This window comes from Nannospalax galili, unplaced genomic scaffold, assembly GCF_000622305.1.
Source record: "Nannospalax galili isolate Female #2095 unplaced genomic scaffold, S.galili_v1.0 scaffold996, whole genome shotgun sequence".
Classification (NCBI taxonomy): Eukaryota; Metazoa; Chordata; class Mammalia; order Rodentia; family Spalacidae; genus Nannospalax; species Nannospalax galili.
In genome coordinates, this window is record NW_008339436.1 from 2,657,343 (window position 1) to 2,680,326 (window position 22,984).

General features: G+C 42.9%; 1 protein-coding gene across 1 annotated transcript in view; it reads left to right on the plus strand.

Moving 5' to 3' along the window:
- The window catches only part of Vstm4 (V-set and transmembrane domain containing 4), a 106,272-nt gene that overhangs the window by 74,276 nt on the left and 9,012 nt on the right, over positions 1-22,984 (plus strand). The window contains exons 6-7 of the mRNA XM_008834138.2: positions 5,198-5,304; positions 6,936-6,997. Coding sequence (XP_008832360.1) covers positions 5,198-5,304; positions 6,936-6,997 — 169 coding nt within the window. The remainder of the gene's footprint in view (positions 1-5,197; positions 5,305-6,935; positions 6,998-22,984) is intronic.

The following is a 22,984-nucleotide window of genomic DNA, read 5'->3' on the forward strand; positions in this document are numbered from 1 at the left end:
CCCCCCACACCTGATCTACCTTGTCATGAACTGCTCTGCTCCATGAACCAAAATAAATGCTCTCTCTCTTCAAATTGTTTCTATCAGGCATATTTGTAGCAACTAGAAAAGTAACTAATATAACATCTCATCTTATTTAGGCTCTGCTGTCCCACATGATACTCCTAATAACCCTGTGAGGTAGTTAGCAAGAGCTGGTCATCCATCTTACAGATTGAGGGATGGAGGCCCACAGAAATGAATGACTTGTCTGGGGTCACCACTACATCTTCAGTGTAGGCTTCTGCCCCATTTCCAGCATCCACTCACTAAATCCAGCTTTCCCAGGTCCCAGAGGGACAGAGACTCCAGGAAGTGGCTAGGCATGAACAATGTATCTCATACAAGAGACCTTACACGTGGCCACCTCCTGCCTCGCTCACATTGAAGTCAGAAAAACAGCCTCATTCAACAAGCTCCCCACAAATGGCCCTTCTCTCTGATCGCACTGCCTTCTAATTTAGAGGGAGTTTCCAGGTCTGTTTTTCATCCTTTTTGGTTTGGCACCAGCAACACTTGCCCTCTATGTGAGAGACAAAATATAACCCTGTTCCAATTCAAGATAGCATAACTTCTCTTGTAAGTTAATCATTAGGTGGGTTTTCTTAGTTCAAAAGTCCTCCCAGGCTTGGCTCAATGGGAGAAATGGGATTCTAAGGCAGAAGTGTTTAGCATACGCCTTGGCGATGACTCACTGAGCGTATGAGGTCTTCTTGTTGAACTATGAATTAAAGCTAAATTTAGTTGAATGCAGTCTTACTGTTTTGAAACAAAATGGTGATGACAAGGCAGATCTTTTTCAGCTTAGGAAAAATCCTGAGTATAATGGCATAAGTTTATATAAGTGATGTTCCAGAAACTTACATTTTATATGAAAGACCTAAAGAATTACATTCAAGTAAAGAGAAGAGAAAGTGGAAACATGATTGAACTCTGCAGTATGTGAACTACACTGGGGATACCGTGCAAGTTCAGGGACAAAGTTCAGGAAGAAGAGGGGTGGGGGGATGGGGGTGGGGGTGAAGCGAGGGAGGGAAGGGAGAGAAACTATGCGTTTAGGCTGGAGAGCAGTTAAAAGCACTGGCTGTTCTTGCAGAGGACCTGGGTTTGGCTCCCAGCACCCACATGGTGGTTAACAACCATTCACAGCTCCTGTTCCAGGAGATCTGATGCCCTCTTCTGCCCTCCATGGGCATTGCACAACATGGGTGCACATACATATATGCAGGCAATATACTCATACATATAAAAAATTAAATATAATAATTTTAAAATAAAACTATGCATTTAATGAAAGTCCAGAATTGAAAGGGAATTAGAATAAATATTTGCAAGAAATGTGTCAGTCTGATGAAAAGATCCATATAAATTTATAGGAAAAGCCCAAGACCTTAAGTCAATAATAACAGGAACATGTCAAATGAGGATGTATGGAGACAGACATGGGAAATGTCTATCTCAACAACAACCAAAGAAACACAAGTGAAAAGAAGGTCATGTGTTGCTTCAGGAAAGTAATTCTTTTTTTTTCCCTAACAGATAAACTTAATCTTAAAGATGGCAACCTGGGTACGGTCTTCATTGACAAGCTAGCCATAAAGTGACTCTAACTTGTTGGAAATTGCTTTGACAATAGGTATAAAATAGCCTTTAAGATGATCTTCTCTGACATGGTAATTTTAGTTTCCAAGTACAAACTTAAAAACGAAAGCCTAAGAATAGGACATCACTATGCACAAATATATTAGAAAATAATATGTCCATTTATGTTCGTATGTTAGAATGGGTATGTAAACGATGACTTATCTTCACACTGGAATAATATGAGAATATAAAATTTTGCAAAAATATGTGTTAATCAAAGAAAGATGCTACAAAGAAATGAGGCACCAAACCATGAAAAGACACTGAAAAGCTTTAAATGCCTATTATTAAAAGTGAAAAAAAAGCCAGTCTGAAAAGGCTGCATGCTATGTGTATTCAAGCCTTTAGCATTCTGGAAATGGGAGAGCTACAGAGGCGGTCAAAGGAAAAATCAAGAGTTGATAGGTACTGAAGGGTCTGAGTAGGCAAAGCACAGAGGACTTTGGGTCTGTGACGCTTCTGTGTCTGATACTACCATGCTGTATACATGGCATCATAATCTGTTCAAATCCATAGCATGTGCAGCCAGACTGAACCCTCAGACTGTGGGTGCTACTGATGTGCCATTGAAGGCTCCCCACTTGTTGACCACTGGAAGTTAGTAATGGAGGAAGATGGGCCTAGAGGTTGGGGATGTTTGGGAAATATCTGAACCTTCTTGATTCTTCTGTGAACTTAAAACTGCTCTAATTTTTACAAAAAAAAAAAAAAGAAAGAAAGAAAGAAAAGAAAAAAGAAAAAAAATTGTGGAAATATTTACAAAGGTTGTGTTTTCATCCTGGTAGAGCTGCTTCCTTCTATTCCCATGTCTGTAATTACCATTTTCAACCATGAATCTGTATTATTTTATTGAATAGACAAAAAATAAACATTTCAAGAGTTTAAAAAGCTACAGAACCAAGCTGTACATGTGTTTGTTTATTTAGGCAATTCTGAGAAAAAAATTGTGGAAATATTTACAAAGGTTGTGTTTTCATCCTGGTAGAGCTGCTTCCTTCTATTCCCATGTCTGTAATTACCATTTTAAACCATGAATCTGTATTATTTTATTGAAAAGAAAAAAAATAAACATTTCAAGAGTTTAAAAAGCTACAGAACCAAGCTGTACATGTGTTTGTTTATTTAGGCAATTCTGAGAGTTTGTAATCCCCTGTTTGCTCTTTGAGGCCAGAGTTTTGTAAACTTGCATTCCTTTTGGCTATTTGTGAGTTTACACCGTTTCCCCTGTGCTCTAAGCTGTGACCAGTTAGCGTCTTTGTGCCCAAAGAAAATAAGCCATCCTTGGGGAATCTCAGTGGGAACCATATTTTCGGATATTTTCCCACACTGTGTGATTCAGTCTTTACGTATTTATTTCTAAATATTTAGGACTATTATTAGATTGGCCTGTTATTAACTATGTGTACACATTTACTTAATTGTAAATGTATCCAGTAATAATTCTCTGACCCATCCCATCATGTGAGTTCCCCAGAAAACCCATTCTCAGGAACCACTATCTTAAAATTCCTATGACTATTTCCAAAATTTTTTTATGCATATGCAAACACACTCTAGTTTATATTTGTGTCTCTCCTATTTTTATATGAAGACTGGGGCATTTCACAGTGTCAGTCTAGCACCTGGATAGTTTTCTGTTAATATATCTTACCTGTAGATTGCTTCCTCATTCTTTTTTCCAGCCTCAGAAGACTCAACATGTTGAACTCACCATAATTTATTTAATGAGTTACTAGTTGGTTGACAGACTGTTTCAGAGTCTATTGAAACTTTGCACAGTACTATAATGTCTAAACCTTACACATGTATCATTATATGCACATAATGACATCCATATAATGAATTTCTGGAAGTGAAATTGCCATATCAAAGAGTCCACGGCTCTGTAATTTTGGTAGCAGTTGCCAAATTATTCAGAAGAGATCTGTAGGAGGAGCAGGCCTGAGTTCGAGTCAAGCATGCGGAGCTCAGATTTGATTGTTGTCATTCTTCAGTGGGAGAGAGGAAGTTCACCACCATTTCACCAGGTTCCTCTTTCAGGGGATGCTTAACATGTTTATACATGTTTCCACTCCTTTTGTGTGGAAACTGCCCCTCTACAGGCTGTTCATTCTGATGACTGGGCAATGGGTCATATTCCTATGGACTTCTAGGAATTCTTCATGGACTAGGGAGACTGGCACTCTTGGGAGCATTGCCTGCCAGGCTGGAACCTGTGCCTGGGGACAGAGGACTCGAAACAGAGCTTCCTTGTGAGTTGCTGGACCCAAGAGGAAAGCTTTGAAGCAAGAATGATGGCTACTCAAAGAAGTCTGTGGAACTCATTCTGTGTAGAAGGCTGTGGTGGTCAGCTGAAGACATTTAGAATCACCCAAGAGACATACCTCTAGGCAAGTCTATGAGGGTGTTTCTAGAGATGTTGCACAGAGGTAGAAGACTCGCCCTGAATGTGGTGGCATCATCCCGTGGGTTGAGGTCTTGTACAGAATAAAACGGAGAAAGTGGGTTGAACGCCAGCATTCATCTCTGTCTGCTACCTGACTATGGCTGTGATGTCACCAGACGCCTCACACTTCTGCTGCCATGACTCCCCTCCCATGATAGAATGTGGTCTCAGGCTATGAGCCAAAATAAACCCTTTCTTCCTTAAATTGCTTCTGTCAGGTATTTTGTCATAGCTACAAGAAAAGTCACTGATTTAAGAGCCAAGAAGAGGCTTAGCTTACATGATACTTATTAATAGGTCACTCAGAGCCATCCTTTAGTGCTGTAAGCACTGTAAGCCATCCTTGGCTTTCTTTAATATAAGGCTTGTCCTCTCCATCACATAGTTTTATCACAGACAGCACATAGAAACAGATCCTGCAATGGCTACTCAGGATCAGCTCAGGAAACATGACACTTCTCAGGGTAAACTCTTTTGCATGTCCTAAAGATGAGGGCACCACAGAAGAAAGCCCCAGTAACTACGGGGAGCCTCAGAGACTGCTAGGTGTAGTTCCCCTGAGTTCTTTCCCATTTACCTAAGAGGTGCTTTGTTTATGGATTATGAACCACAGAGACATGGACAAAGAATACTGGCTCTGGGAGAGCTCAAGTTTCTGGTAACATGATTAATATCTAATTTTATGATAAGTAGCCAAGCTAGACTATGTATCCAATTAAATCAGTTATAAACCTGATAGTTCATACATCCTTAAATAATGTGAACAAGCTGGCCCTGGGTCCCTCCAGGGAATTTGAACTTTGAACAGCATATTGAAAGTTACAAGTGAGCTCATTTCATCATCTTTGTCTTGACCAAGGGGCAGTAGCAGACTTGTAGGCATCTCTGGAGACGATTCAGAACATGCCCTGGCCATCTGTGAGGTAACCCTTCCTTGTGCAGCTGCACAGCGACCCCTCAGAGGCTACTGGGAGCCAGTAAGTGCTCTCCTTTTTGCTTTGAAGCAATGAACAGACTTTGGCTTCACCTGGACCTTTTTTTTTTTTTTTTTTTTTTTTTTTGCTACAGCTCAGGGGAGACTGTCACCAGCATGACCAGCTTGGCCCCACTGCAGCCACAGAAAGGCAAGCGGCGGAAGGAGAAGGCAGATGTCCCTCCTGAAGTCCCTGCCAAAGGTAAGAAGCTGGCCTGTGGTTTCCTAAGTGGAAGCCATCATGACTGATGCAGGAGTGGGCCTGGGATCAAAGGTGGGGACAGAGTAGGGGAGTAGACGGATGGAGGACTTGTCATTCAGTACTGCTGTGGCCTAAGCAGCACCACCTGTATTCTAGTCATAACAAGCTGGTGCTTAGCCATCTCAGCCCACAGCCAACCCCTGGAGTGTGGTGAGGTTGGGGAGCACCATGTGTTTGGCCATTGGCAATGAGGAAGATCAACATGCGCAGCAGAGTCCACATTGAATTTACTGTGAACATTTACAACAGCGAGTGAGGCAGAAGTGGCAGCATCTTGGTCCTTTCCAGGGCAAGAAGGGATTCTGACCTTTAAAGATGTATGTAGGAGGTCTCAGACTTATTCTGCTGATAAAATGAGCATTCCGAGCTGGAGAGATGGCTCAGCGGTTAAGAACACTGGTTGTTCTTGCAGAAGACCCAGGTTTGAATCCCAGCACCCACATGGCAGCTGACAACTGTCTGAAACTCCAGTCCCAGGGGATCCAACAGCCTCTTCTGTCCTCCGTGGGCATTGCACAACATGGGTGCACTTACCTACACACAGGCAATACATGCATACACATAAAATAAAAATAATAAATAAAATATTTTTAAAATGAGCCTTCCATAGTTAGTTATTCTGTAATTTCTTTTTTTATTTAGAGCAACAGGAATGAGCAAGATAGGGGTTTCCTGAAGGGGGAAATGTATGCGTCTTAGGAAAATCAAGACTATCTGTAGATAGACCCTAAAATAACTGGCCTGGTTAGATGTTCATCCTTCAACAAATTTGAAATACATTCGGAGACATAAGGATTTCTCAGGAAAAATTTTAACATGGCATGATATATGTTATCCCTTAATTGGATGCCTGTTGGTGTTCCCCTTGAGCCCTGTGGAAAAAGCCAGTAGAGGCTTCTGAAAGACAAGAAAGCTGGGAGGTATGAGAAACACAGAGCTGGGGAGGAAAGGAGCAGACATCACCTGCTCTGGGCCAGGGCTCATCCTTCCATATATCAGTCGGTGCAGGGTAGATAGTATCTACTTATAAAAGATAAAAATTTGACTTAGAGAACTAAGTCATAGACTGGTCCTGTCAACTCCACATTCAAGTTCCATTTCATTCAAGACTAGTTATGTGATACCAGAGAAAGAGCCTTGGCTTGCTTTTGTTAATCCCAGACAGAAAGATCCTCTCTGATGCACTTACAGGGCTGGGTGAGGGTCAGTCATCGCTCTCAGGATCAGGAAGATGTCAGAGAGTACCTAGGAAAAGTTCTTACCTCAACCTTGACAAGGGCTCCTGGTTCTCAGCCACGTACCTGACCTCTTTGCAGCTGGCAGTGATTTATACAGAACTGTTGGGCTCTGGCCTGAGGGAGACCGTGGCATGTCCAAAGACTAGGGGATGGTTGTCCCTGTTAGGACATTCGAGGGCACCTAGTTCAGAAGACAGAGCTCTTCCATGGGGTCAGTAAAAGAGTCTGCAAGAGTCTGCCAGTCTGCAAACAGTGCCAGATATTCATGGTAGGTAGGCATTAATTAAGGGGCCCGGGAGGAATTTCAAGCTAAACCTTGGTGTCCTTCCACAGCTCCGATAGCCACCGCTTTCCACAAACCGAAGTTGCTCAAACCACAGAGGAAAGTCACCCTGGTGAGTAACTTGCTCTCTGCTGTCCTGGTCTTCTAACCTTAGACGCAGTGCAGGGGTCAGGTAGTACCTTTACTAACTTTAAATGTGTTAAAAATTCTGATACTTTTTCTTCAAAAGTGTTATCTCTTCTCAGATCAGATTTTGAGTCATTTTTTTTTCTCCACCTTCAATTCTCAGAGTGACCTTAAAAAAAACCCAAATGGCATTATCTTTCACTGTAAATGTTACTTTCCAAAAGCAAGATCGAAAAAGAGCCATACACAGAAGTAAACAGAAATAGAATGAACCTGCTTCTATCAATTTACCTGGTAACTCACTCTGAAGAGACTGCGGAAGCACCTTCCAGAAAAATGTGTTGTCTTTTTATTTTGAAGTAACTTTAGATTTACAGGAGAATTATCCTTCAGATAGTAAAGAATTTCTGTATGTCCTTTACTCCCTACTGTTAACATCTTATGCAGCCAGACTGTGCTTAGACTAAGGTGTTAACATCACATTACTGCCACACTCCAGACTTCATACACATTTCAAACCTTCTTTCCAGGTGTTCCTTTGGTGTCTCAGGATCCAATACAAACCACAATCATAATGCATTTCCTTGTCACAATCTTTACGTTCCTTCAACCTGTGACATCTCCCCAAGCTTTCTTTTCCTTTCATGATGTTGGAGAGCAGTGGCCAGTTAGTTTTCACAGGGTCTCCTAGTTGGATTTCTCTGAGGTTTTCTGATGATGACAAGTGGGGTTATATATTTGAAGGAAGAATAACACAGAGATGAAGTTCCCTTTTCATTGCATCCTGCCAGGGCACATGATCTCCACACAGCTCCCCCTCCCCCATTGTCCACCGAGGATATATTCCACAACCCCCCACCGTACATGTTGAAGCCACACATAGTACCAAACACTATATGTGCTTATATTATCCTCACACCTATCCCTCATGTTTTAATTAAGCATTTTAAAATTTTATGTGTATGAGTGGATTGCCTGTATGTATGTGCACAGTGCCCTCAGAGGCCAGAGAAGGTGTTGGATCCCCTGGAACTGCAGTTATGGAAGGTTGTTAGCTGCCATGTGGGTGCTGGGAACTGAGCCCAAGTACTCTGTAAGAGCAGCCAATGCTCCTAACTGCTGAGCCATCTCTCCAGCCCCAACCCTGATTATATTTAATTTATACAGTAGGCACAATAGATTAACAATAACTAAAACTGAAATGGAACAATTATAACATACTGTAATAAGATTTATTTCAAACATTTATTTACTATAAATTATTTATTGCTGGAATATTTCTTTTAAGATTTTCAGATGGAGGTTGACTGCAGGTAACTGAACTAGAAAATGAAATTGATGCTAAAGGGGGCTTAAGTGTCTCTTTAGATGGGATGCCCATCTCAGTCCACGGTTAAAGTCATACTTGCTGGGTTTCCTCATTGATTTTTCTATCTATCTTCTGTATGTTAAAAGCCAGCTTTGATGTCCAATTCAGAGACAAAGTGGGCAGAGGAAGTTAAGGTCTACTTCCTAAAGGGAAAAACATCAAGAATTTGTGGACATGTTAAAACCTCCACATTAATAATGATTTCAGAAAGCCACGTGAAGTTTTCTGCTCACTTACATGGCATTCCTCCGAAACTTTGCCTGCAGGAGTTTCTGCTGTGGCTTGCACAAGGCAGCTTTCGGTTCCCTCAGCCCCTCTGTCTAACACTTGGAATTGGAATTCTGTAAGGAGGAGCTGTCCCCTTTCCCTCACTTGTTTTCTATTCACTATTCTCTTGATAGCACTATGTATGCATAGTCATCTGGTTAATACTTTTATTGTTTAATCATTTGTGGTTTGTTTAGCAGATGCACATGTGCTGTGTGGGTGAGAGAAAAGACAGTCAAAGCGGTTACAATAGAAATTGCTGCAAAAGACAGTTTACTAGAGTTCTGTTGCTATATTCCAATGATATATATATAGATATATAGTACATTTTGCATGTCATCGTATTTAATTCTCATAATAAGATTCCTCCCTCATCTTCCAGTTTTATATATGAGGATCATGAGCACTGAGTTTAAGGAAAGTGGGTTCTTGCAGTCAGCTGGGATGGTCTCATCAATCTTGAATCAAACTGTTTTCTCTATCTATAGCCTGCCTGGCCCTTCCTCTCCTTTATCCATTAAACATTAACAAAAACTATTGTACAATGCATGGGCACAAAACGCTGTCTTAAGCAGTTTTGTTTTTTGTTTTTGTCACTTATTAGAAGATTGGATTCAACAGTACTTAAAAAAAAAAATCACTGTGCACTGTGGTCCCCGCTGCAAGTTTCACTGTTGACCTTTTTATTTGTGTTTGTTTGAACTGGCATACTTCTCTGAAAAAGGGCTCAACCTAGGAATATTTTATGAACCTTATTTCAAAGAACTTCAACTAGAGACTTCTTTACTACTGTAAAACGTTGTAACAAAAGGAAATCCAATATAGATGCAGGAAGATAGAAAACGAATTATCAAATAAAATATTTGGAAATCGTTGGCCTAGGAAACTCTTAATTTTTACAGAAAAAGTAGATCAAGGTGCATTTCAAAATGATTATTTGTTGGATACGAGTTTTCTTAATAACAGTTATTTAAATGCCAAATTATCCTTCAATCATTTAAGATGTAAAGAATTTAAAATGTTTTATGCCAAGTTCTGAGTCGAGTCAATTTGGATACCAGTTTCTGCCGATAACAATTCACAGTAAAGAGAAGAGCTGACCTCAACCAGGCCTCTGTCTGACCAATAATTTGGAGTCAAAAATACCAGGCCTAGTGTCTACAGGCTTGGGTGGGTATTAAGATACAGTATCCCAGGAGGCCAGCACTGACCTCAGTCTCAGTTTGGTCAATATTTACTTCTCGGATCAATAAGTCTTGATGGTAGCTGAAACTTAAGTCAATAGCTACTTGTTGGCTCACACAGGCCTTAATGGGTAATTTAGAAAATAATTTGGAGACTTTGTTTGGGACGGGGAAGGTGGCGTCTCCCATCAGGTATTTAATTTTGTCATTATTCAGTTTGGCTACACTCTGTAAAAGGGTGCTTCCCGGTTGGTTCCTAAGCCCCAGTACCCCATGGTCTTTCTTCCTAGAAACTCATCCCTCCTCTTTGACAAGAAGGGGTAAGGCTGGTCTAGAGAAGTTCCACTTATTGACCGCCTGCTGCTTACCAGTTCCTCTGCTAGGTGTTTTATGATTTCTGCCACTAGTCTCAGCTACAATGCCAGCCAGGCGACAAGCATGATCCTGTGTTTGCAGCACTCAAGGCATTAACGGGTGGGAATCCCATTCTATGCTTTCAAGGCAACTTGGCAGTTTACAAAAAATATGTATTTTAGAGATCAACCGTGATTGTAAAGTTCTTTTTTTTTTTTTTAAGATAGGAAATAAGAAAAAAAGGAAAGCAGAAGAGAAAGGCATTTTAGACTTTTTATAATCAAGGTATCAAAACTGTAATCCCCACCCATTTTTCAAACAAAAGCAAACATAACCTGCTTTTCCATGTACTACTCATCAGGTAGAGAAATGCCCTAGATCACACTGGCTCTTTCGAAATGTCTGACAGTGTGACCAGTCTGTAAGATAAGTTTGCATGTTTGCAGTCAGTCTTCGTTCTAAAATGTCAGAGGCCCTTCATTGTTTGGAGAGTGAGGAAACATTTTCAGAAAAGCGGAAGTGTGGCCTGGAGGCATAGCTGAGGGGCAGAGCACTTACCTAGCAGGTCCAGGGGCCTGAGTTTCATTTTCAGCATAACAAACAAAAAATTCTAAGCTCTGTGCTTCTGTGACATGTGCACTTGTAGTTTTTATGTTTTTTCTTCTTTAAAGTGGGGCACTGGCTCAGAAAACTCCCTGAAGCATCTAGGGACCCCCAATATCCTTGCCCTGCCCCCACCCATGACATTGCCTTGGGAATCTGTGGAACTAATCCACACACTTCCAGGAAAAATGGTCACTGCTTCCTTGTTTCAGAGTGCCTGAAGGGCATCAGCTTTATTTTCTGCATTAGGCCACTTTATTGATTTAGAGGTTGAGCAAAGGAGGAAAATAGTGTCTATGATACAAAAGCAAAACTCTGAGTTTAAAGGGCGGGGGTGGGGAGCAGAAGGAAGAGGGTATAGCCAGTAGCATCCCAAAATTACTCAGAATGAAAGTGAGCATCCTTTTTGGGGTCAAATGAACTTTGATGTCCTCAGTGCCCCAGTCTTCTACCATCCTCTACAGTGAGCCCGTCAAGTCGACCCCTCTATATATAGCTTGTGCAGAGCTTGAGGGTTACTAAGGGGTCAGGCCACCCCTACTGTCCAAGGAAGGAGAAAATGAGTTCTTGTGAGCAAAAGACTGAAGACAGAAGACTCAGGAAGACTGCGGGCTTAATTACCACAAGTTTCCCAGTGGGCCTCCTGGAGTCTCTCTTAGTCCCTTCGATCCATCCTCCGCATTGCTGCCTAGGGGCTTTCCTAAAACTGCTCCAACCCTGTCATTTTCCCAACTAGAATATTCCAATGGTTCCCCCTTGCCTCTCAGATGAAGCATGACTTCCTGCAGCAGAGCATCATCATCTGTCATTGCTTCCTTGGTCCCACCCCACCAGGAAACAGCCCCCTTCTAACAGAGACCCCATGTGGTCCAGGCCCTCTCATCCCGGCTCTCTGCCCTGCATGCTGCTGCCCTCCCACAGAGCTGTTGCATGCTCCTCACCTTTTCCTTGAAGCCTCCTGTTTCTGGTTCCCACAGCGCCACAAATCTGGGTCCACCCATGATTTTAATCATGGCTCTTGATGTCAGCACCCTGTCCAGTGACCTGGAGCACTATCCAGCCCATCTGCTGTGTCTAACCCTTCCTGGTGCACTGCCCTTGTTGTTGGAAGTGATTGTGTCACCCACTGTCATCCTTTGCCTCCTGATGATGGCTTCTCCTCAGGCAGTTTGGCTGCCCTCCCCCATGCCTGTAGAGCACTAGCTGCTTCAGTTCTTTCTCCCAAGCATATTCTCTTAGAGAAGCAACACCCTTCCAAGTGCCCAAGTCACCTGTGCAGCACATTGGCTCCCAGCGTGGGCTCTTGAAATTATTTATCAGACCTTCTCCTGGAGGACCAGGCCTCTCAGATCCACCCCAGCCCGCACTGTCCTCTTTGCCTCCCCTCTTCCTGTTTCCCTGGGGTATCCCTGCCTCAGGGAGTATTGGTCTCATCCAGAATCAAGGTATACTCCTCCTCCTCACCCCAGTGGCCATGGTGTCCGGACTCATCTATAACTTCAGCATGCCCAGGAATGCCCCCTTCATGCCCACCTTTCAACTGTAGCCGACTGTGATTGCCACCTTCCAGTTTCTTGAAACTTAGGGATTCTCCTTGGGATCCCCAGTGCCAGCCTCACCCTTCCACTCTGATTAAATCATGTGTTCCTGTCCAACTTGACTTGTTCCTTCTCACAATGTGATCTCTATGATTCTTATGCTACAGAGCCCCTGCATTATGGGTGCTCTGAATTGTGAGACAGTGGGAGGTGATCTTCTTTTTTCTTTTTAGTTGTAGTGCACTTACCATAACAGAATTTCTCATCTTAGCCTTCTTTTTTTTCTTTTTTGAGACACGGTCTCTCTGTAGCCCTAGCTGGCCTAGAACTCACTATATAGACCAGTCTTGCCTCAATCTCAGAGAGATCTGCCTGCCTCTGCCTCTGGAGTGCTGGAATAAAATACGTGCAACACCACACCCAGGGTATCTTAACCATTTATAAGGAGTGGACCAGCATATCTAACATCTTTTTTAAGATATATTTTTTATTTTGTTCATGCGTGCATATGTGTGTGTGTGTGTGCATGCGTGTGCGTGTTTCTGTGTTTGTGTCTGTTCTGTGTCTGTGTGTGTATCTGTTTGGGGGTACAAGCGTGTGAATACTGGTGTCCAAGGAGGCCAGAGGTGTTGGATCCCCTTGGAGCTGCAGTTACAGACAGTTGTGAGCCACCCATTGTGGGTGCTGGGAATTGAGCTTGGGTCCTTAGCAAGAGCGGTATGTGCTCTTTTTTGTTTGTTTGTTTGTTTGTTTGTTTGTTTGTGCTGGGATTAAAAGTGTGTGCACTATGCCCAGACTGTAGTATGTTCTCTTAACCACTAAGCCATTTGTCCATTCCTCATTTTAACCACTTTGAGTGTACAATTCAATAGTATTAAGTACGTTCATTTTTTTTAAAAAAAGATTTGTTTCTAATTATGCATATATGGGGGGGGTGGACATGAGTGCTGGTACAAACAGAGGCCAGAAGAAGGAGTTGGATCTCCTGGAGCTGAAGTTATAGGAGTTTGTGAACCACCCAGTGTAGGTGCTGGGAACCAAACTCTGGTCCTCTAAAGGAGTAGTAAATACTCTTAACCACCGAGCCATCTCTCCAGCACCAAGAGCACTCATTTTGTAGTGCAATCAGTCTCTAAAACTATTTCCACCTTGCAAAATGGAGACTCTGTATCCACTAAATAACTACTCATTTTGACATCCCTGCCCCTGCAAGCTGTTGTTCCACTATCTATGTCTGTGAATTCCACTAAACCCGGGGACTTAGCAAAGTGGAATCATGCAGTATTTGTCTTTTTGTGATGTGCTTGCTACATTTAATATAATGTCCTCAAGGTTCCTCAGTCACATTGTAGCCTATTTTGAATTTCCTTTCTTCTTAGGACTGAATCATCTTCCATTGCATGGATCACGTAGCATTTTGTGTGGCCATTCATCCACCAGTGCACACTGAGGTGGCACCTTCCTTTTAGTTACTGTGAATATGAGCATAAGTATATGTAATCATGTCCCTCCTTTTAATTCTTTAGGGGTATGAGCCTAGAAGTGGGTGTGTGAGTTGTATGATCAGTCCAGGACTCACCACACTTTTGTGCCAAAGCAGCTGCACCATTTTACAAGTACACCAGTAACGCACAAAGGTTCTGATTTCGCCTCATCCTCAACAGCCCTCATTATCTTTCCCTCTCCCCATACCCACTTGCCCTCTCCTCCTTTCCTGCTTTCCTTTTTCCCTCCTTCCTATTCCCCTTTCTTTTCTTCCTCACCTCCTCCCTTTGTGACAGTGGCATCCTAATGGATATGAGGACGCATTTCCCTAATGATTAGTGATGTAGAACATCGTTTCGTGTTCTTATTGGCTACTTATGTTTTCTTTGGAGAAGTACCTATTCAAGTCCTTTGTCCATTTTTAATTGGACTCTGTGTGTGTGTGTGTTGTGTTGACTTGTTAAGAGTTCTTTATATAAAACATACAAAGAACACTAAGTTCTCATTAGACATATAATTTGACAATCTTTTACCCATTCCAAAGTCTTCAGAAAACTCCGTCTTCTCAGGGAAACTCAAAGATCAGAATACCCAGTCAGAAAGGAAGTTGTTCATTCCATTGGAGTCTAGAAGGAACCTGCCCTAGGAACCTGCCTTTCTCTGCCCGTTTGAAAATCATGTACTGATCAGCCAGGGCCAAAGCCCCTGTACCTGTTCTGTATTTGCTCTGCCCCTTCCTCCAGCCATGTTTCCACCATCCAGAACATTCTCTCAGGGCCAAAAAGACTTCTCCTCTGATCAGCAGCAGAAAAGGGCTCTGAAGCCCATTAGACACCAATGATAGAATTCTGAGAGGATTTTAATAATATTCCAGATCCCAGCAAAATTATTTCCAGAGGACATGCTTTTCAGGTTTCTTGAAGGATGTTTATAATAAGCCAGAGAATTTCTCTTGTTGTCGTTAATGTGCTAGAACTGGTTTCAACTAAATTTTACATGAAAAGGATATATTAACCTGCATAAAATATGTTCACAATTTCAATTTAAAATTAAAAAGAAGGAAAAAAACCCACAACCACATGTACAATATATTGCCCCAAGTAAAAGCCTTGGGAAAAAAACAAAAACTTTGCTTGTACCATGCTAGTACCATTTTTACAGAGATAAAAATTCTATGCCCCCCTTGGCGCACATGCACATCCCGTTATTGTCACAGGGAGTTATGTATGTTGACTGGAGGGAGAATCGATGCTGAAGCTTTGGAAGGATGAGAGTGGGGGAAACAGAAGTCATTTGGTTTCATGGGCCTCCTCTCCAGAGAGCGCTTGGGCTTCCAGAAACCGGAAGTGATCAAGAGCAAGTGGAAGCGAGAGCTTCCTTTCTGGGGAGTCAGTTCACCAGGACAGGAGGCTGCCATTTCCGTACAGGCCACACAGTTTGTGCGACAGCACTCTGCCACCGGGCAGTCTCCAATACACGCCAACCTAGTCAGACGCTTTTCTGCTGTTTGAGAAGCCAGTAATGGTTGGTTGAGACTCTTGATTATTTTTTCTTCGTGATAGTCCAAAGGAAACTCTTAAGATAAGGTAGCGCACTAAACACTTATCAGGGACCTCACTGGGGGAGTCCATGAGAATTCCACTGAAGAAGTGCCATAGGTGGAGGCTGTCTCGCAGCTTTGAAGGTGTTGTGACTCTGGATTCTAAAGGAAGGCAAGCCTTGCTATCTGCTGCATGCTATTTCATTCACATCGCTCTTCAGCTCCCCCAACCCCACCCCTTTTTGAAAGCTGATAGGCAGTGTGCAGTTTGCGGGGGAGGGGGCTGAGCCGTCGTAAGCTAAGTTGCAGGATGGCCTAGAGGGAGGCAGGCCTAAATGCCCAGTAGGTCCTGCTCCATGGATGACCTCTCCTGATGTCCAGCCCATCCTGGTCCCAGAGGACATGCTGGACCCCACTCTAGGCGGCCTGTCCCTGCATGTCTGCAGGGACTGTCCCTCCCTGAATAGCCGTAGTTTTCCTTCTGTCTCAGCCTGGCTGATTTGCTGCCTTTATTGGGCACTTCATTTCTGAGATCATTGCACTACTGGGAAATTTTTTTAAAAAGACTTTTTTCACTCAATTTTATTTTTGTAATCTCATGAAACAATATCATTTCTGCTCACATTTGATTTTTTTTAAACCGATTTCATTTTAAAACTCAGTTTTGAGCACAGAGTGCTTCACTGTTGTTATTAAAAGACGTTTTCAATCTCAAATGGAAAATACTAGAAATAAAGAGCCATTTTTGGAAGGAAAGGGGAAAAAAAAGCATCAACATCTCTAAAACATCAAACAAAGTCATCCAAAGCGCCAGGAAGAAAAACTCTGTGTGAAATTCCAAGTTCACAGCAAAATGATGTTTTAAGGGGATCTTTACCCGTTAGCCAGATTAAATTTAAATTTATTATTATAACTGCCTAAAGCTAAATTTATTTTATCTTTTTGTCTGGTGCTGAGGACTGAACCCTGGGCTTTATATTTCATGGGCTCTACCAGTAAGCTCAATCCTCAACCCCTAAAGCTAAATTTATACGTCCTTGATAAGTACTTATGATGACCAAAAGGCCATTAGATGCAGCCTCATGAATTTCTGATTTGAGTGTCCATAAAGACGAAGAATGCAAACTATTAATTTAGTCGATATGTGCCTGTTGCTCACATTAAATGCTGTAATGAAAATTTAACAAATGAGTAGACATCCCCACTGCTATTCTAGATTTCATCTTAGAATTTGGTTTGTGTTCTGTGCTTGCCTATGACCTGATACTACTGTGATGGTGATGACTATAATGATGGTAATAATGGTGATGATGGCGATGATGGTGGCAGTGATAACGGTGATGGTGATGGTACTGACAGTAATGGTGACGATGGTGGTGGTGTGTTGGTGGTGATGATGGTATTGGTGATTACGGTGGAGATGATGGTGATGGTGGTAGTAGTGGTAATGATGATGGTGATGGTGTTGACGGTAATGGTGATGATGTTGATGGTAATAGCGATGATGATGGTGTTGGCAGTGATAGTATTGGTGATTATGGTGGTGGTGATGATGATGGTGATGGTGATGGTAATGGTGGTGTTAATGATGATCATTATGGTGGTGATGATGATGGCAATGATGGTGTTGATGGTGATGGTGGTGTTAATGATGATCGTTATGGTGGTGATGATGATGGCAATGATGGTGTTGATGGTGATGGTGGTGTTAATGATGATCATTATGGTGGTGATGATGATGGCAATGATGGTGTTGATGGTGATGGTGGTGGTGTTAATGATGGTGGATATGGTGGTATTGGTGATGATGATGGTAGTGATGATGATAGTGGCATTAATGGTGATGATCATAGTGATAATTAATGCACTTATTTCAGTAGCCTGTACTACATGCAGACATTGTCCCCATGCTTACCAGTAAGAACACACATTTAACTTTTGGACAACCCTTATTGTCTCCATTTCACACCCCTTCACTGTAATATGTGAGAGTCAATCCAACCAGGTGGTTGACCCCAAGTTCCTGTTCTTTTCACTACGCTATGAGCTCTATTACTCTTGACAAACTATTCAATAAAATCCAAGTGCATTGGTTCCCAGGGCATTTTCTGTACTGATCTCATTGAACAGATAAGAATGGGCTGGCAATCAGAATTTCCAATGTTAAAATACAAAATGAAATTCCTTTCTTAGGCTCTTATTTCTTTGTCATAATCTCTGTTAGAAATTTGGCTTAGATTCTTCTAAATATTTTCTATGTATGCACAAATGCCTATTCAAATCTTTTTTTATATACCTCTAGAGTGCATTCACCATCATCTAAGTCATTGTAGGTCATGGCTGCAGATTAGGGGGATCCATCTCTGTGTCAAGTTCCCTGAAAATGGAACTGTTTCTTTCCACCATGTTCATGCACACAGGAGTTCCTCACCAACAGCGTGCTAACACATCTCTCTGCATTGGTCATAGAGCTCTGCCTTGCTCTTTGAAGACCACAGCATGCTCTGGGATAACTTCTTTAACAAGTCTCCAATCCTTGGCCATATGGTTTGCACTGCTTTCCTCTTTTAAGGTAGCTTCTCTAGTGAATATCCCTTCACATATCTCTTAGTGCATTCCTTAGGAGGCATTTTTAGAAGTGAGGTTATTATGTGAGAGAGACCCTTATTTTGGCTTTGGTAGTTGAATAGCCCAATCACCTCCCAAATGTCTGACCCCATTTTTTTCTCCCACTAGCAAAGTATGACTGTGACTGTTTCTTCACATCCTCCTCACTGTAGCCTATCTATCTATCTATCTATCTATCTATCTATCTATCTATCTATCATCTATCATCTATCATCTTTTTGCTTTGATTATATTTTAAGCTAGTGAGCTGAAAGCCATGTGCCTATTTTATGACTCCAAGCCTAGAATGCAGGTGACCTACTTCTTTGTAGTATGTTGTAATAGAGCATCTGGAGAAGCTGAAAAAGAAAAAAGAATTTGTTTGGGACAGTGTTGATACCTCCTCCTAAGGTGGGAGATGTCTTTGGGAGTGAGTGATTTTAATGAGAATGCCAGATTGGTTTTTATCTGTTGTCATAGTCATGCATGCAGAGAAAAATCATATTTTGAGCTGGGGAGATGGCTCAGTCAGTAAAGAATCTGCTGTGAAAGAATGAAAACATGAGTTTAGATCCCTGGAACCTACAAAAAAATCTGAGCATGGTTACATAGGTCTGTGATCCTAGCTGAGGGTATGGGAAGAGACAATCATATCCCCAGAGTTTGCTGGCCAGACAACCTAGACAATTGGTGAGCTCTGGGTTCAGTGAGAGACACTGTGTCAAAAAGAGAAAATAGAGAAGATATTGGAAGACCCCTGTTATCAATTTCTAGCCTTCATACTGCCCACAGGCTCATGTGTGTACATGTGTTTGCATAATCCTACACATGCACCTGCACACACTACACACAGACACAGCGACAACAGTTATACAGATGGACATGGACACACACACACACACAAACACACACACAAAGTGTATTGGCATGATCTATAACCAGCATGGAGGTAGGGGGTTAGAAAGGGTGCAGAAAGGTACATTTCTGAAGCTCTAAGGAATGAGAGACCCTATCTCAAAAACAAGGTGGAGCTCAGATCAGGGATGACACTTGTCATTGATCTTTGGCCTTCACATACCCATATGCCAACACATATACATGCACATACTACGTGAATATATACATACATGGCACACACACACACACACACACACACACACACAAGGCATATTGCATGTCAACTGTGTGTCAGGATTTCCGGAGTCAGGTGTCTTTCTGGAGCTCAGTGCACAGCCAGTGCATGCTCCAGCCCACTCCTACCCACTAGAGACATCACATGTCACTGGAAGATGGAGTCATCCATGATGTGAGCATTTACGCAAGTCAACCAGGGACACAACCCTTCAGGGCTTCTGTTTGTAGCCTGTTGCTGACCATTTACTTGGCACTTGTGGATGCAGCCATGAGTGGATTTGACAAAGTCACACTTCTGCAGTGTCCCATGAGGCCGTTAGAGGCTGGGCTCTATCATCATCTCTGCCACTTACTAGCCATTGGCCTCTAGCATGCTGTTTGTCTTCATTTCTGTACTTATAAAATGATGATGACAGTGAGAGTACCTTCTGCATAGAGTTGTCATTGCGCCAAGGCAATATTAGGTGCTATTGATACATTCTAGTGGGAGAAGACAGAAGATGAACAAAGGAAGGGGTCTCATAATGCCATGGAGCCCTGCATGCTCTGACAACAGCAGAGCCAACACTTGGGTGGTCTTCCTCAACAGCATGCCAACATCTCACTGCATCGGTCACAGAGCTCTGCCTTGTTCTTTGAGAACTTCAGCGTGCTCCAGGATCACTTCTTTAACTAGACTTCAGCTCTTGGCTGTATAGTTTGCACTAATTTTCCACTTTTAGGATAGCTGTTGTAGTGAATAACCTTTCACACATCAGTGTATTTCTGCAGGAGGCATTTTTAGAAGTGGGGTCATTATGTGAGGGATACCCTTAATTCAGCTTGGATAGAGTCTATCCAATCACCTTCCAAAAGCCAAGCAAGGACCAGGAAGAGACTGTGTTTGATAAGGAGAATACCATATTGGAGCAAACCCTGGTGACATGAGGGAGCAGGATTCACTATGGAGTAGGAGAGAACCTTCTAGACAGAGAGCATAATAGGAACAAAAGCTCTGGCATCATTCCCAAGCAAGGAGCACTGGTATGTCCAGGAAACACACAGAGACCAATATGGCTGGAACCCTGGTCTGCAAGGTGGACCAAGGAGTAGCTGAAGTGGGACATAGGACAGAGTCCTCTGGGTCTTATTATGAGTAAGACAAAGCCTCCTAGCGAAGCTGTGTAGGGCAGTGGTGTGATTTAACTTGTTATTTGGTAGGGTTATATTGCCTACTACTAAAAAAATGAAAGCACTGTGTGTATTTGGTAATGGACCAATGCCTCAGGAGTCCAGCAGCTCCTAACACACAGCATTTTCAAAGAGCCTCTGAATGCTTTCTTCTGTCTGCCTTCAAATATTTCCAAGGAACCAATTGCTGAAACAGTGCTTGTTCATAGCATGTAATAAAGGTGATAGCAATGATGGTAATAATGAGGCACTTATATAGCATTTTGTACAGGCCTGTCAGGAGCCCCTCTAAGTGTGTTACATGTGTCATGACTTTAATCCTGAAAAATCACCCTGTAAGAGAGGTACTATTGCACATCACAAATGAGGAAACACAAAGCATGGAGAGGTTCAGTGACTTGTCCAAGGCCACACAACTTCTTATCTTCTTATCTCCTGAGCACTACTACCAGACCCTTTCATGATCAGTGAAACAGAATGCCACATGGGATAGGGTTAAAGTTTCCCAGAATACACACCATGGCTGAAGTAGATAATTGAACACATTTTATTCTAAGCAGAAAAACTATCTTGAGTGATGCTTCCAGTAAAAGTACTTTGGGAAAGCGACTGGGGATGCATGCATCCCTGGTCCACATGGAAAAGAAGATGACTGAATTTATCAGCTTATGGAGCATCGCTGTGCAGCCATGAGAAGTTTCATGTGTCAGGAACCTTCCTAAAACCATTATCTCTAATCACATTTTCACTTGCAAAGTATGTGTTGGTGAAATCTAGAGGCATCCATCTGTCTGTTGACTTGCAAACTCTAGAGCCTATAATGTTTAGCCTTGGCCTTTCTGTGCTGGCTACAACATGTTCTGTAGATGGACAGTCACTTCCGACTGTCCCAAGCATAGTTAGCCTCAGCATATGGCCTTCTATCGCACTGAACTCATCCTGAGGATACACTTTGATAAACACCGTTTGAGATCTCTGGACTGAAGAGCATGATGTGAATTTGCTTAGTTCAGAACTTCCTGGCAAGTTCATCCAATGTGAGCTATCAACAAACGTCAATAGACTGAAATCTTTGTCTCTAAATTTTTTCTTCTGAGTTCAGATTTTCCTGTTTTCTGTAATCCTAGATCACACTGGTGTTTTGTGCCATGGAGACTGCCTAGATCCCCTGTGTCTCTGGACCTTGGGTCAAATTGTCAAGATGCACCTCAGTGAGCAGTCGCAGCTGCATGTTGGCTTTAGGAGTACAACTGAATCCAGCCCTGAGGCTCCTGGTTCACCAGGCCCTCTGGCTCTAGCAGCAAAAGTCATAGCAGGGGCTTCTAGCAGACTCTTTTCCTGGAGCAGAGATCCTGGTGGATTCGAGACGTCTGCTCCAAGGAGCTGGTGAGGAGTCCTGATGATCGACTCCACGGTTTCCTTAGAAAATCACCTGAACTTCTCCAGCCTCCTCCCCCAATCCAACACTCGGCTTTATCTTTTCATTATCCAGCAGATGCTTCCAAGTGAGCCTGTGAGCACCTCACACACAACCTGACCAAGCAGAGTCTGCATCCTTGTCACCTCTACCCCATGCTGGTCATATGTGCATGTGCTCCCATTTGGGAGGCTACCTATCTTGGAGAGGTGAGCACCTGCAGAAACCTGAGGACTCTCTAGTGGGATTCTTCTCTGCCCTGCCATCACCTTCTCCCGTTCTCGGCGGTTCTGTGTGGCTGTCTTTGGAAAGTCTTATACTGTATGGCTTCGGGTCCTCCATTCCTCCACACCAAACCTGGCCTCTAATGAGATTGGGACTTCTCCCTTCACCCTCAGACCCTTCAGTTGGATCTCACTCTGCCCACTGAGTGGTGCGAACCTCTGTCCAAGCCTCATGCAGTTTGTGCTAATGGTCCTTCACTCTTTTCCTACTGGGATCTGAAGCCTGCTTCTAGGGAATGGGCCTGCTGTCCTCTTGCCTGCTCACCTTGATACAAGGCATTTGCTTCCAAATATACTCACTGCCGTGACTTGAAATGTTGTAATTCCCACACATTTTTCCCAGAGAGTGATCCCAGGCAGGACTGACAGCTCTGAACTCAGGTTCCTCCCAGGTGTACCTGGTACTTTGGGTACCTGCCATTTTGGAAGGGGTTGTCTGTTTGCTACTGTTAGGTTTTTGAGACAGGGTAGTCCAGACTGGCCTCAAGTTTCCCCCGCTTGCTTCCACCTCCTGAGTGCTGGGATGACAGGCATGTGCTACCACTCCCAGTAGCCTCCTGCCTTTCAGAGCCTGTCTGTCTATGACATGGGTGTAATCATTGGCCCCACCATGCAGAGGTGAGGAATGAATGGAATGGTGAAAGTTAGTTTTCATGCATTGTTCTGTTCTCAGAAGGACCAAGTCTAAGCCACTACACTGAGCTACCTCCCAAAGCCACTTCTGTATCATGCCATTTCCCCTTTATTGAACACTGAGAAAAAATATTTCTTCTGTTAGTTTTCATCCTTCTCATAAGCATGCCAGTCAGCAAGCCACATAACTCAAACACAAAGTCAAGTTCTTGCTCAAGGATGCTGGTGCACTGTGACTAGTGGGACCCATGCATACTTTTCTTTCCTGTGTGGTCTTGTAGAGAGTCCTGAGGCTTTCCGTGGATGACAGCGTACTGAACAACAGCCTCAGCGCTCCTGCTGGCAGTGTGCAGGGGCTTCAGGGAGGGTTTGTTTTACCAGTTACTTC